This window comes from Heloderma suspectum, chromosome 2 (assembly GCF_057233095.1).
Source record: "Heloderma suspectum isolate Gila_16-S chromosome 2, 16-S_ref, whole genome shotgun sequence".
Lineage (NCBI taxonomy): Eukaryota > Metazoa > Chordata > Lepidosauria > Squamata > Helodermatidae > Heloderma > Heloderma suspectum.
In genome coordinates this window covers 284,870,674-284,885,016 of record NC_139459.1, presented here as the reverse complement: position 1 = coordinate 284,885,016, position 14,343 = coordinate 284,870,674, and the positions used below count along the sequence as shown (strand labels likewise).

At 46.2% G+C, this 14,343-nt stretch overlaps 1 protein-coding gene across 2 annotated transcripts in view; it reads right to left on the bottom strand.

The window, feature by feature from the left end:
- ACY1 (aminoacylase 1) overlaps positions 1-12,055 on the bottom strand; it is a 32,521-nt gene extending 20,466 nt beyond the window's left edge. Inside the window, exons 1-3 of one of the 2 annotated variants that reach the window (XM_084839699.1) lie at positions 11,889-12,017; positions 11,049-11,156; positions 9,384-9,532 (exon numbers count right to left, since the gene is read on the bottom strand). In XM_084839699.1, coding sequence (XP_084695825.1) covers positions 9,384-9,532; positions 11,049-11,074 — 175 coding nt within the window. In that variant the 5' untranslated portion in view covers positions 11,075-11,156; positions 11,889-12,017. Of the gene's footprint in view, positions 1-9,383; positions 9,533-11,048; positions 11,157-11,888 lie in introns of both variants that reach the window. The other variant, XM_084839700.1, reaches the window with a different exon arrangement.
- Positions 12,056-14,343: the final 2,288 nt, after the last annotated feature.

The window sequence follows — 14,343 nt, the reverse complement described above, 5'->3', positions numbered from 1 at the left end:
GCATACTTTTGTACATGACTCCCCTCACGAGCATTTTCTCCAAGTAAAAGTTTACTCATTGCTATTAATATTAATTAAATTATTAAATATTAATAATTAATAGGGGAAGGAGCCTGGGGAAGGAGGACCAGCCAGCAGCTGCACCGGGTGGATCCTGAGCCTGCTTCTGCCCCTGCCCACAGGTACTTAAGGCGGGGCTGCCAGAGGCTGATCGGGAAGGAGCCTGGGGAAGGAGGACCAGCCAGCAGCTGCACCGGGTGGATCCTGAGCCTGCTTCTGCCCCTGCCCACAGGTACTTAAGGCGGGGCTGCCAGAGGCTGCGCCTCGGCGTCGCGCCAAGTGCGACGCTAAGTGTGCACTTAGCGTCGCACTTGGAGTCGCGTAGGACCTGAAGATCTACCCACCTGCCTCTCCAGAGACACCAGCAGCCACAACACCAGCAGCAAATAGCAGCAGCAGCAGAGGGCAGCAGCTTTAAAGACCAGGGGAAGGGGCAAACGTGGACTATCTGCTCCTTCTTAGCTGCTGTTCTCTTTTATCTTTTTTATATTCTTTTGAACTGTTGTATATTTTATATCCTAACGTTTTAATATGTGCCTGGGAGGACTATTGGGCAACTCAGGGGGTGGGGGAGGTGCCACCATAACTGTGGTCACGGGCAGGGGGAGGTATGGCGTTGGGGGATTAACAGGCCAGCTGAGGAGAAGAGGGGCTAGACACCTTACAGCTGTCCCCTCTTCTGGTTCTTCCCCCAACCTGGCAGCCTTACCAGTCTGCCCTCGGGTCTGGTGGTGCTGCTGCTGAATGCCAGGTCGGCCCCAAATAAGACCTCCCTCATCCATGATTTGATTGTGGATGAGGGGGCTGACCTGGCATGTATTACTGAGACCTGGGTGGGGGAACTGGGAGGGGTCACTCTCTCCCAGCTGTGCCCTCCTGGGTACTCAGTGCAGCACCAACACCGACTTGAAGGTCGGGGAGGGGGGGTTGCCGTGGTCTATAGGAATTCAATCTCCCTCTCTAGGCTTCCTGCTCATTCGAGTGCAGATCTTGAGTGTCTGTGCCTTGTGTTGGGTACCCGGGACAGATTAGGGATTCTGTTGGTGTACCGCCCACCCCGCTGCCCATCGGACTCCCTGCCTGAGCTGACGGAGGTGGTCTCGGACTTGGTGTTGAGGACCCCCAGGATGATGGTCCTGGGGGATCTCAACTTCCATGCCGAGGCCGCTGTATCTGGGGCGGCTCAGGACTTCATGGCCGCCATGACAACCATGGGGCTGTCCCAACATGTCATCGGCCCAACGCATATAAAAGGACACAAGCTTGATCTGGTTTTCTCGACTGGGCAGGAGGATGGTGATCTGAAAGTCGAGGAATTAACATCTGTCCCTTTGTCATGGTCAGATCACTTCCTGCTGAGGTTTAGACTTCTGGCGGCCTTTCCCCTCTGCAAGGGTGGGGGACCTATTAAAATGGTCCGCCCCCGGAGATTAATGGATTCCGATGGATTCCAGAGGGCTCTGGGGGATTTTCCTGCTGGTATGGCTGGTGCTCCTGTCGAAGCCCAGGTCGCTCTGTGGAATGCAGAGATGACTCGGGCGGTTGACACGATCGCACCCAAGCGCCCTCTCCCTCTGAGCAGAGCCCGGCCAGCTCCTTGGTATACACCTGAGCTGAGGGCAATGAAGCAAGAGGGGAGACGGCTAGAACGCAGGTGGAGGAAAACTTGTGCTGAGTCTGACCGAACACAGGTAAGAGCCCACTATCGAGCCTACTCTGTGGCGGTGAGGGTGGCAAAGAGGCAGTTCTTTTCCATCAGCATTGCATCTTCTCAGTGTTGTCCGGCGGAGCTTTTCCGAGTGGTTCGCGGCCTGTTACATTCTGGGCCAGGGAGAGAGACGGTGGAACCCTCGGTAGCACGCTGTGACGAGTTTGCGCGGCACTTTGAGGATAAAGTCGCTCAGATTCGTCATGAATTGGACACCACCATTAATGCAGTTCCATTGGTAGAGGCGTTCAGAGCACCGTCTGGTCCAGTTTTATTGGATGAGTTTCAGTTACTGAGGCCTGAGGATGCGGACAAGGTGCTTGGCCAAGTCCGATCGAGCACTTGTGTGCTCGACCCTTGCCCTTCATGGCTTATTAAATCAAACAAGGAGGGGTTGTCCGGCTGGGTCCAGGAGGTTGTAAATTCCTCCTTGAGAGAGGGAGTGGTGCCTGCTGCTTTAAAAGAGGCAGTAATTAGACCACTCCTGAAAAAGCCTAACCTGGACCCAGAGGATGTTAACAATTACAGGCCAGTGGCCAACATCCCCTTCCTGGGCAAGGTGCTTGAGCGGGTGGTTGTAGGACAGCTCCAGGCACTCTTGAATGAAACGGATTATCTAGATCCATTTCAATAGGGCTTCAGGCCTGGTTTTGGAACGGAAACTGCCTTGGTCGCCCTATGGGATGACCTCTGCCGGGAGAGGGACAGGGGGAGTGCGACCCTGTTGATTCTCCTGGACCTCTCAGCGGCTTTCGATACCATCGACCATGGTATCCTTCCAGATAGGTTGTCTGGGTTGGGAGTTGGAGGCACTGTACTACAGTGGTTCCGCTCCTACTTGGATGGCCGATTCCAGAAGGTGGTGCTGGGGGATTATTGCTCTGTGCCATGGCAATTGTGCCATGGGGTTCCACAGGGCTCTATTTTATCCCCCATGCTGTTTAACATCTACATGAAACCGCTGGGGGAGGTTATCCGGAGGTGTGGGCTGAAGTGCCATCAATATGCGGATGACACCCAGCTCTACCTCTCTTTCTCATCAAAACCAGGTGAGGCAGTGGCTGTTCTGAACCAGTGCCTGGGCACGGTAATGGACTGGATGAGGGCTAATAAACTGAAACTCAATCCAGACAAGACGGAGGTACTGTTAGTGGGTGGTTCGTCTGCCTGGCTAGGTGATATTCAACCTGTTCTGGAGGGGGTTGCACTCCCCCTAAAGGATCAGGTTCGTAGTTTGGGGGTGCTCTTGGATCCAGAACTGCCACTTGAGGCACAGGTGAACTCAGTGGCACGGAGCACTTTTTATCATCTTAGGCTGGTATACCAACTACGCCCTTATCTGGACAGAGATAGCCTAGCTACAGTTATCCATGCTCTGATAACTTCTCGTCTGGATTACTGCAATGCGTTATACGTGGGGCTGCCTTTGAAAACGGTCCGGAAACTTCAGCTGGTCCAAAATAGGGCAGCAAGATTGTTAACAGGGACTGGCCTGCGAGCTCATATTACGCCAGTACTTTTCCAGCTGCACTGGCTGCCAGTCCATTTCCGGGCCCGATTCAAAGTGCTGGTGTTAACATTCAAAGCCCTTAACGGCTTGGGGCCAAGTTACTTGAAGGATCGCCTCCTCCCATATGTGCCTGCCCGGACCTTAAGATCATCATCAGCGGCCCTTCTCTGTGAGCCCCTGCCAAAGGAAGTGAGGCGGGTGGCTACTAGGAGGAGGGCTTTTTCTGTTGTGGCACCCTGGCTCTGGAATGAGCTCCCTAGTGAGGTTCGCCTGGCACCTACATTGTACTCCTTTCGGCGCCAGGTGAAGACCTTTTTATTTTCCCAGGCATTTTAGCTTTCTAAATTTTTATCTTTGCTGTTTTAAATCTGTATTTTAAACTCCTGTACTGCTGCTAGGTTTTATTGTGGTTGTATTGTTATATTGTGGTTTTAATGTTCTATATATTTTAAATTGTTTTATTGTGTGTTGTTTGGTTTTAGTTTTTGTGAACCGCCCAGAGAGCTTCGGCTATTGGAAATGAAAAATTTCCAATTTCATTGGAAATGAAATAAATAAATAAATACCTATATTCTTTTTTCATACATTGCAACCTTACATTCATTTTCCCCCCTCACACAGCCAGCATGATAGGCCCACCACTCAGGGCACAATGAGAACATTTCAAAGATGTATTTATTTATTTATTACATTTCTATACTGCCCAATAGCTGACGCTCTCTGGGCGGTTCACAGCAAAGATTGGGAGCTTGCATGAAGCAGTGCTGTCTTGCCTCACTTCCCTTGTAGGGAAATTATAAGGGCAATTTCTGCAAGGATTATGGGGCAGTAATCTCTACCATTACTAACTGTGCCCTGAGAGAGTTAAGTCTTTCGTAAAACCAGCCCTCCTTTTGGGAGCCCCTCTCTATTTCAGAACCTTTTAAGTGAGCCCCACATCCACGTGTGGCAAAACAAAAGGGGGAAACATCTTTTGCTTTCACTCTGTGGTTCCTCTCAGGAGTTTACTTGGCCAAACAAACAGAAAACAGACTTTATTAAGTCCCCTTTGATAGATTCTTCTCCCAGCAGGGCCCCTCCAGCAAAACAGAAAAAAATACAACAAAAAAACTTTTCTTCCTCTCACAATTCTTGCTGGAGTTTTCTGGCACAAGCCTCCTATAGCCCTTCTCTCCTTGGACACAGGGAACAATTCATACAGTTTCATTCTGCCTAGCTCAGAGATCTCGGAAGTATGCAACACTGACTGTCCAATAAGAACCTCACAATTTCATCAGGTGTTGTCCTCTTCACGAATCCAGGTCAAGACTTGCCCCACCTTTTTCACAAGCAACACTAAAATTGGCCTTTTCTACTTCCTTTGCAAACTGAATGGAAAATGCTTCCTAAATAAATATCTCTCTCTTCCATTTTTCTATCCCCCACTAAAATTCACAAGAGACACATTCTAGACTGCAGAGCTTTTTAGCATTGTGAGTTTTAAAAAAAAACCCTGCTGTATATCTTATACAGCTAAATAGTATTATGACATAGCTACTGTTCTGTTTGAACTTAAAATAAGTTGACATGAGTAAAATGTAGATAAGCAATACAGTACAGGTTTATTAGAAAAAATCAATTCGTATCTATCTCTAGAATTAAACTTTGGTTTGCTTCAAAATAACCTGGCAATACTATAATGCTACAAGTTCCGTTAGGGCCTATTTATACATCTGGACACACAGTTGGTAGCACTGTGAAAAGCCCGTATGAAGTTACTCACAGCCAACAGCAACCCAGTTACGCACACCCCTTGTGATGCTTGGGATTTGGTTTTCAGTGTGCATTGAAGAGTAGGCACTTTTCTGGCATACCCAATATATTCTAAAAAGTTATTTCTATGCATGGTGGCAAGTGCATAAGACCAAAGACCTGGGTGTCTGGGAACCACAACATGAGGCTTTTCAAGCATTTTCCCATGGCCATCATTCCATGGATGGATGGATGGATGGATGAATACACCCTTAAGTGATGTCTTTTCAATCAAAATACATCATCGCATATCTCAAATGAATTTCGACTCTAGCTCAAAAAGCCCAATATTATGCCATTTAAATGCATCAAGCAAACCAGCTGCAGTTTTCAAGCTATGTATTCCAGAACAGTCACATTGGCTTCAGTAACCCTACTTCAGATTAACTGATTTGAGAACTGGAACCAAGGGTGATTTGGCAATGGTAAACTTGCCAGCTTAATGTTGAGTTCGTTGAAGAAGAGGGTTCACATGACTGCAACTCAGTGGCTGCCTGAGCAGAGTGGATGGGAGCCAACGTATGCTATAAACAAAAAAATTCTGTTCCAGCTTAACTCACTTGAGTGCCCAATGAATACAGATTTACTCCTGTTGCCATGAAAACAAGGCTTAAATCCCCTCACTTTGTGACTCGTTAATACTTCAGGATAATGGGGCGGGGGAAGCTCTGGAACGTGGACTTCATTCAGCACCAAAGTCCAATGAGCACTGAAATGTTTCCTAGTCAAGCAATAACCTCTCCTGCTTCACAATTTCGGTAGTTGTGGGTATAAAATATTACCACTAGGCTTCTGAGAAGAACTCTCTGATCTGAAAGCATATGGAACATGTCCTTTCTTTCAATTAACAATGGCCCTGCAGAAATAATGCTCCAGAGTGGTCACAGATAGTTTGCCAACACAAGAAACTCAAAACAGCCAAATTTAGGGCTTTGTCTGCTCTGGCACATGTGGGGCAGGGAGTGGGGGAAGAGAAGGGTGCCAGATCCTTACCTGATGTCCTTCAAAGCATGACTAACCCCACAATCTACATCAGGAGTGGGAAATTTGTGGCCCTCCAGATATTTTGGCCTACGACTGCCATGATCCCTCACCATTGTCCTTGCTGGCTAGGACTGATGGGAATTGTAGGCCAAAACATCTGGAGTACCACAAGTTACTTATCCCTCATCCATGCATTGCTCATCTGCACTGGAAAGGAGTAGTGAGATAGTGTGAGGTTAGGAATATTAAGGCCAGTGGAGCATTGCATGTGGATTAAGGAACATGACACAAATCTTTGAGTAACAGATTGAATCATGCAAGGAATAGAAGCTTTGCCTACATACCGCACTTGTCCCCAAATCGGAGCTTTTTAAGAATACACCTGCACATTGTGAAACATTTCAATCTGGTCTAGTAGAAAGAATGTCAGATATGGTTATAGGAAACACGAGTTCAAGTCCCCTCTCAGCTATGAACATATGAATGGCATCAGACAAATCGCTTTGCCTCAACTTCCAATTTTCCATCTATAAAATGAGAATAGCCGCAGCCTCCCTCATCAGATTTTGACAAGAGTGAAAGAAATGCAGATTATAAAGCCCTCACACATCTAGTGGGCTATAGAAATAATGAGTAATTTCTCATAATCATGAGGACTAGAAATTGGATTTTATACCGCTTTTTAAAAAGCTATGTTTCTCCAACTTCCTGGTACTTTGCCCAGTACAAGTGTTGGGTTCCAGAATATGATCACTCTTGCTGTGAGGATTTCAGCTCCCATCATTAAGCTTTGCTCTCCACAGAGTCAGCCAGGACTCTAACAGGTTTCTCCTGCTCCTTTGTGTAGTGAGGATTTCTGTCTTTCAATTGCAGAAGCCTCATTTGCTACAGTATTTTAAAAACAGCAATCCAACATTTCAGAGAAACATGCAACTAGCTCTGCAAGTCCACTGGGGCTTTTGAAATGCGTTTCTCAAACAGCTGTTTCTCCTGCTGCAAGCAAAGGATTTTTGAAACTCAGAGAAGTTTCAAAAGTAGTTTGCGATACACAACGTGGTAGTGATCTGTTGTTCAAAAGGGAGAAAAGGCAAAATCCCCATGAGGTACACTCAGGCCCTTGTGTTCTCCTAAAGTTGTTTCTCAGTTGCGTCCATTAAAAAAATAATATTGTTCATTGTAATGTTATGTTTATTTTATATTACTTGGTAGGATTTGTATTTTGATATGCAACATATAAATAATTGTAATAAATAAATAATCCAACAAAGAGTAAACCATGCTTAAGCCCACTGATTTTAAGTGGGTAATTGCCAACCTATATGTGTCTACTCACTAGTAAATCTCACTGGGGCTACTAGGCTTACTCCCAGGTAAGTGAGTGTAGGATTGTAGCCTTAAGCTGCTTAACTGTGTTAAATTGTGGCTCAGCTGTTTATGCCACTGTCGTGCCCACTCAGGCTTGGCTTCTCTATTTTCCTAATGCTGAAAATGTCTCCCACCAGTTATCTGAATACTTCAGAGTAGTGAGGAAGTTTGAAAATTGTATGAGTGGAGACTGAGGCCTAGTTCTCACTGAGGTAGGAAAATCTGTTTCTGAGATGAATCACTTCAGCTGTGTGTGTGTGTATCACATGATAGTTTTATCATACAAAAAGTCTCCTGCACATGGAAAAGTAGTTATCAGGGAGAAGAGTTCTACCGTCTACCTTCTCCATTACAGACTAGCCTTCTACGTGCAGAAAGCTGTTTATACAGAGGAAAACTCCATTATATGAGCACCCCTTTCCCCCTCCTGAAGTCTCAAGTGGTACAGCCAAATCAAAAGGTTCCCCACTCAGTGGCAAGGGATCTCTGTTCTGGAGCTGTGTACTAACAGTATTAAAACAATCATAACCTCCCCTTCTTTTTGGCCTTGGACATGAAAAACCCAGATCCAAATCCCCACTCAGCTGTGAAGCTCACTTGAGCAAGGGTCTCTCTCTCAGCTCAATCCTTCTCATAGGATCAAATTCCAGGAAAATGTCAGAAAGAACATATTTGTGTTATTGTAAGATACCCTAGAAGTATGTTTGTTTTATGCTATGATTTGAGTTGGAAAGAGGGGACCGGAGGCAGGACCACTCTATTAGCTCTGCTGAGAGAGCCTATGGCTCTTCTTTGCTGGTTGTTATAAGAACTTTAACTTTACAAATGAGTCCGTATGTTTGTTTGTTTTCTTTCTCCCTCCCCATCCCTTTTTCCTTTTAGGTCGTAAGTCTAAAGGCAGGGACGATCTTGTGTTTGTTTTTAATTGAACTATAATCTACCCTGGGAGCTTCTTCAGCTGAAGAATTGGGCAAAAATGCTTTAGGGCACAATCCTATGCATGTTCAGGCAGAAAAAATGGCCTACAATAACACTTCAATAAAAATGCCCAAACAGTTCCCCTTCTTACAGGTTTCTTAAGAGTCTAAAATGCTGTTGTGAGCTCCCCAGATAAAGAGTGGCATATAAATGTACCAAACAAATCACATGCCAAACAAATTCACTGAAAATATGCATCTGCTCAGGAAAATTCAGCTCCCACCGACAGTACATCCATTTTGCAAACACTGGTGATAAATATGCCAAATGAGAGCACCAGTATGAACCTCTGTAGTGCGGTCCCCTTTCTCAAAAATGAGAAACATCCTTCCTGCAGACCATCAAGAAACCAGAGTTGTGTCCACATAATCACTTAACTTGGCACTCTTGGCACACTCTGATGAGATGTTGCTCTCATAAAAAAAGCAATTAGACACATGATACAAGGTGAGACGAAAGGGCTTCCACTCCTGCCCCCTCTTCTTCATAAAAGGCTTCATGTGCTGAGTGGCAATGTAAGCCATGTTTATCAACATGAGAACAACATTCTATGTGGCTAGATACTGAAAATCAATATGCATGAAGCATGGGAGTGATGCTGGACAGATATTTCCAATAATTCACATGGAATAAAAAGGGCACAGATGAACATGCAAATATATCCAGGATATATATTCCAACCAGATGGGGTTTTCCTTTTAAAATTAAGGTGCGTTGTATATGGCAAATGCATTCAATACATCATGGCCAGAGCAGGCAAGATAAATCCAATTTAAATGAACTTCAGAAATCAGTTTGTTTTGCTCACTCTGGCAAATGATGCATGAACATCACCTCTGGCTGCTCAAGTAACTAGCCTCGGGATGTACTCCCATTGGTTGCTGATTGTGTAATCTTCCTGCAAAGCCCTGGCAGAGGAACCAGTCAAGAAGACTGCAGCACAACTTTGCCTTTCTGAAATAAAGGAAGAAAAACCAGCCTCCATACCATAATCAGGCTCAGGCTGGACCGTCTTAATCCTCAGATATTCCCGGAAGAGAGTGACTGATGGATCTTCTTTGGGGTCTTTCTCCCCAAGCTTTTTAGGGTCTTTCTCTGGCAGCATGTTAGCCTTCTGAATACAGGGTATTAGAGCCCTATGTGAAAATAAGGAAAGGGTAGACAGGAAGTGAGGGCAGAGAAAGAAAGAAAAGAATACCACTCTTCCTTATATGTAGTTTAGAGTGGAATTTTGTTGCTGCAGATACTAACTTGTATAAGCCACACTTAATTCCTGCTGGTGAACATTTTCTTGCCTCACTGGGGCTGCAACAACAGGAGGAAATTGCCATCTGTTACCAGGTGGCACAAATAATTGATCTGTGATTTGAATACTTCCCTGGAATGGATTAGTTCAAAAAATCATAATGGTTCAAACATATCCATCCAGCATCAGCTATGAAGATGAACTCAGCACTAGAGAAAAATTATCATTATACCCAAGCAAAGAGATCCTGATCGGGACTTTATTTCAGTTCCATCACATCTATTATTACAAAGGTCACAGAAGCTGCACCTAGATACTGTTTCTAGTATACAGCTAAGGGGCTTGGCCAGAAGGCATCTAGGGCTGGAAACAAGAAGTTGATAGAACTGTAAAGGTGACTGATGATGTGCTCACTTGTAACTCTATGGAGGCCTTCAAACGTACAGCTCTGAGAAAGTTGGGCGAGTGTTGGAAAAAACAAAAGACCAGAAAAATGGTTTACAGGTTGGATGTATGGTTGCCACTTTTTTTCCTAACCCAGGCTGTGTGCCTATACTAGCTGCATTCATGGCAGAAATTCAACAGGTGTAGCCTTGCCCTGCGGGGGTGGGGAAATTTGCACCTGTCAGGCAATTGTAAAAGGCAAAATGTGCAGATCACCATGTGGTTGATCTTGCTTGCAACATATAGGTTCAAAACTCCTATTGAGGGAACTCTAGAGCAGCCTTCTCCAAGCTGATGCCTTCCAGAAGTTCTGGAGTACAACTCCTCAGCATTGCATTTCTAACCATTGGCCATGCTGGCTGGGGCTGATGGGACTTGAAGTCCAACACATCTGGAGGACACTGAGGTGGGGGAGGCTGCTCCAGATTCTCTGCACTCCTGGGCGCTTCCACACTAGGCTCTTATCACATCATGACCCTGCCTTACTCATGAAATTTTACGTCATCTTCTACTTGTAGCCCTCCCTTGTTTTCCCACTGCTTCTTCTGTCTTTTTCTCTTTTTTTGCGACAGTAAGTCCATTAAGGAGAAAAAGACGGAACGGTACACAATGCCTTCTAACCAAGTAGTGTGCTAGGAGACCTCTGTCTGGAAGCACCCCGAAAGTAAGCTAACAAGGCTACAGGGTACTGAGAAATCGATACTGTCTCTTTTAGAAATCACTGTAGCAACTGGAGTGGAAAGGAGGGAGGTAGAATGAATGGCACTGAAGAAAGATACCTACAACCTTCCTGTGATTAGGTGTTAAGGAAACCTGTGTGTATATAACTGAAGTGGGGAGGAAGGGGAGAGCAGGGAGGACAACATGGGCTATAACAAGGTAGGGGGAGTAGAGATTTTTTAAAGATGTAAAAAGAAAAAAAATGAGTGCACAAGAACAGGCTTGTAAATACCCATAGTTACCTGTAGCAAGAAAAAGTTGGCTGCATGCAACCAGTCACTAACGGAGGTGCATGTGGGCAGGTTAAGTTGGTTAACGTTTCTGTGAGTGCGTAACTTTTGTGAACTTATCTGTCAATCAGAATAAAGGTTAAACAGGCAGAGAAAACAATCAGATGTAAATGTGCAGGAACTGGGAGAACTTTTAGAAAATGAGCAGAAATGGATTTAGCTATGGAGATGCCGAAGGAGGTTTAGGAACGTTTACCAGGGAGTGAAGGTATTTGAGGGGATGATGGGTGTTGGAGGAACAGTGCAATTACAACCAAATTGGGAGAAAACTGAAAAGCAGAGAGGGGAAGAATGGCTTCATGCCAGGGAGCGTGGAGGGGGGAAAGGCATGCAGGGGTTGGGTTGGGGAGCTACAGTCGGCCAGGATGGATGGAAAGGAGAGGGGCAAGCTAGAGTGTGTGTTGGGGGGCGGGGTGGGATTGGAGAATTGCATGGGGAGGTCGGGAAGGAGCACTGGATCCTGAGGTGCTCCAGGCGCCCCCTAACTCCCGAGCTCTGTGTGTCAGCGGTGGAGCCCCAGGCGCAGGGCCAGAGCAGAGCAGCCCCCGCCCTGGCAGCGTTCTCTACTGCAGTCTCCTGCCCGCCTTCCCAGGCGCCCCTGCCCCGGCCCGGCTGCAGCTAAGTAAACAAGTTGTTCCGCAGGCACCTTGGCGGCGGGCTGGCCTCTCCCTCTTCCTGCTTCCCGCAGGCAGAAGGGCCGGCGGCGGTGCCAGGTGCCGTCGCTGCGTCCGGGCCAGCAGGGGGGGCCTGTTAGTTGCCGCGGCCGCTCGCCCGCCCGCCCTTTTCACCCACCTCTCCGGTCGCCGCGGGAGCGTCTGCCTCGCCCGAGCCCGCCTCGCCGACTCTGCTGCACTCTCAGCAGTAGCAAGGGCGGCGGCAGCGGGGAGGGTGGGCGCGGGGACACAGTCCTGCCTCCAGCCCGCCCGCCCGCCGCCCGCCGGCAGGGCCAATCCCACGGGCGGCCCGTAGCCCTGCCCCTGTCCCAAGCCGGCGAGGGGCCTTCTCTCACACGCCGCACGTGGCCGGGGGCAAGCGGCGAGGCGGCGGCGCTTGGCTTTCGAAAACCAGAAGTGGCGAGGTCCTCGACTGGCTGCCTGGCAGCCGTGTGCGTCTCATGACGCGCGGAGGAGAAAAGCTGGTTAGGGTCATTGCGCGGAGGGAAGCCCCGAGTTGTATCCAGCGTTGTTGTTAACTGGCTTTATTAGTCGCCTTTCTCCTTAAAAAGACTCAAGGCGACTTACAACAAGATGAAAACGTGGAAAATTTAAAACAGCTAAAAACAAGTTCCTCTAAAATATCAGGACGCTAAGTTAATCCTACATAGAGTAGACCCATCAAAATGAATGGGACGTAAGTTAGATCAACATCATCTGTTACTTATTTCCTCCATTTCTATACTGCCCAATAGCCGAAGCTCTCTGGGCGATTCACAACCGTTAAATACATACTATCCACTTCAGGACTGGGCAGCCTATGGCGCACCAGATGTTTCGGCAGCCTACAGCTCCCATCAGCCCTAGCCAACCTAGCCAGTGGTGAGGGATCATGGGAGTTGTAGGCCAAAACATCTGGAGGTCACAGGCTACCCACCCCTTACAAGCCCTTGTAGAGGGATTCAGTTGTTGTTGATACAAAACCGGTGAAGACACAAGTTCTGGGATTTAGCCCCCTAACAACATCCGTCCCTTCCCATCACCCAGCTCAACTTAATACATCTTGGGTGCCAGCCACTCTGTCAAGACCAGATCTTAAGCAGTATCTTGGACAAAGCTAGGACCCTTCCACAGTGAACACTTCCCAGCCAGAAGCTCTTGTTCTTTACAGGTTAGTGGTTAACAGCTTGTCCTATGAGCTGGAAGTCCCCAGTTCAAATTTCAGCCCAGCCATTACAAGGAGCTTCAGGTAGAACATGGTGGTAAGATCATTAATATGAATACTTTGCATCTTGATGTAATCTTTAGATTGTACAACAACCTTGTAATGTGGGTAAGAGTATTGTCGCCATATTGTAGGATAGGGTGCTGAGTCAGAGGTTTGCCTAAATAAAACTGGTGACAGAGGCAAGGAACTTACCTGCCACCTTTGGATCGTTGGGATTCTACCTATTATACCTTTCATAATAAAACTCGGTTCAAGCTGGGGTTCTAAATTATGCCCTTCTGTGGGGCAGGAGAAAGACCATAACTTTCCCATCTCCTGTAAAAATATCTGATCAGGCCCAGATTTGCATGTTATTTGTTGAGAAAAGCTTGACAAGGTAACTAAAGGCATAATCCTTTGGTTGTTTACACAGAAAAAAGCCCTACATGCTGGGAGCTGTAGGACATTTTTCTGCCTAACATGCATAGGATTGTACCCTAAATCACTTGGCCTTTTTAACATTGTTTAACGCTACAATCCTATACCCACTTAGCTGGGAGCAAGCCCCATTGAATTCAATGGGACTTACTATTGACTGTACATAGGATTATACCATTTAAAAAAAATTACTTTCTCAGAGGTTAATATTCAGGCTGTCTTAAAGGTTTGGAACCAGGGCCAGGCGCCATTTTCCCACCTGCAATCTTCATCTGGCAGCACAATCGTATACATGTCTACTTAGATGTATGCCCCATTGAGTTCAGTGGTACTTAGTCCCAGGTAAGCATGCATAGGATTGCAGCCTTAGCATGTCATCATTCAGTGACTAGTTTCTAGAAAGAGAGGTGCCAGCCAGTGTTCAAGCTTAGTCCTAAATATAAAAGGATTCCTAACATGTCCCACAGGACACTTTTTTATTATTACTTTACCTATCATGCTTTACTGTTTTGGTATTGAAAAATATATCCTCCCATTCTATATTTGATGTGATTTGACATATTGAAAACACATTAGAGAAGGACATTGGCTTGGGAGCAGGGGCTTTTCTCTCATAGACTATGTGCCATGTTTATTAATAAAAGAACATCCAATTATTTCAGGGTCTGATGCTTACTCCATTCAGCCTGGAGGCTCCCACGTTCACAAGAGTTGCTTTTATGACTGCTTTTACTAGAAATTTGGTTTTTTACCAGGACTGCACAACATGTATGATTTTATTTATTTAATTTCTATACTGCCCCAAAGTCGAAGCTCTCTTGGCAGTTCACAAAAATTAAAACCAAAAAGTAAATATAACACAGTAAAACAATATAAAATATACAGAACATTAAAACCACAATATAACAATACAACCACAATAAAACCTAGCAGCAGTGCAGAGATTTAA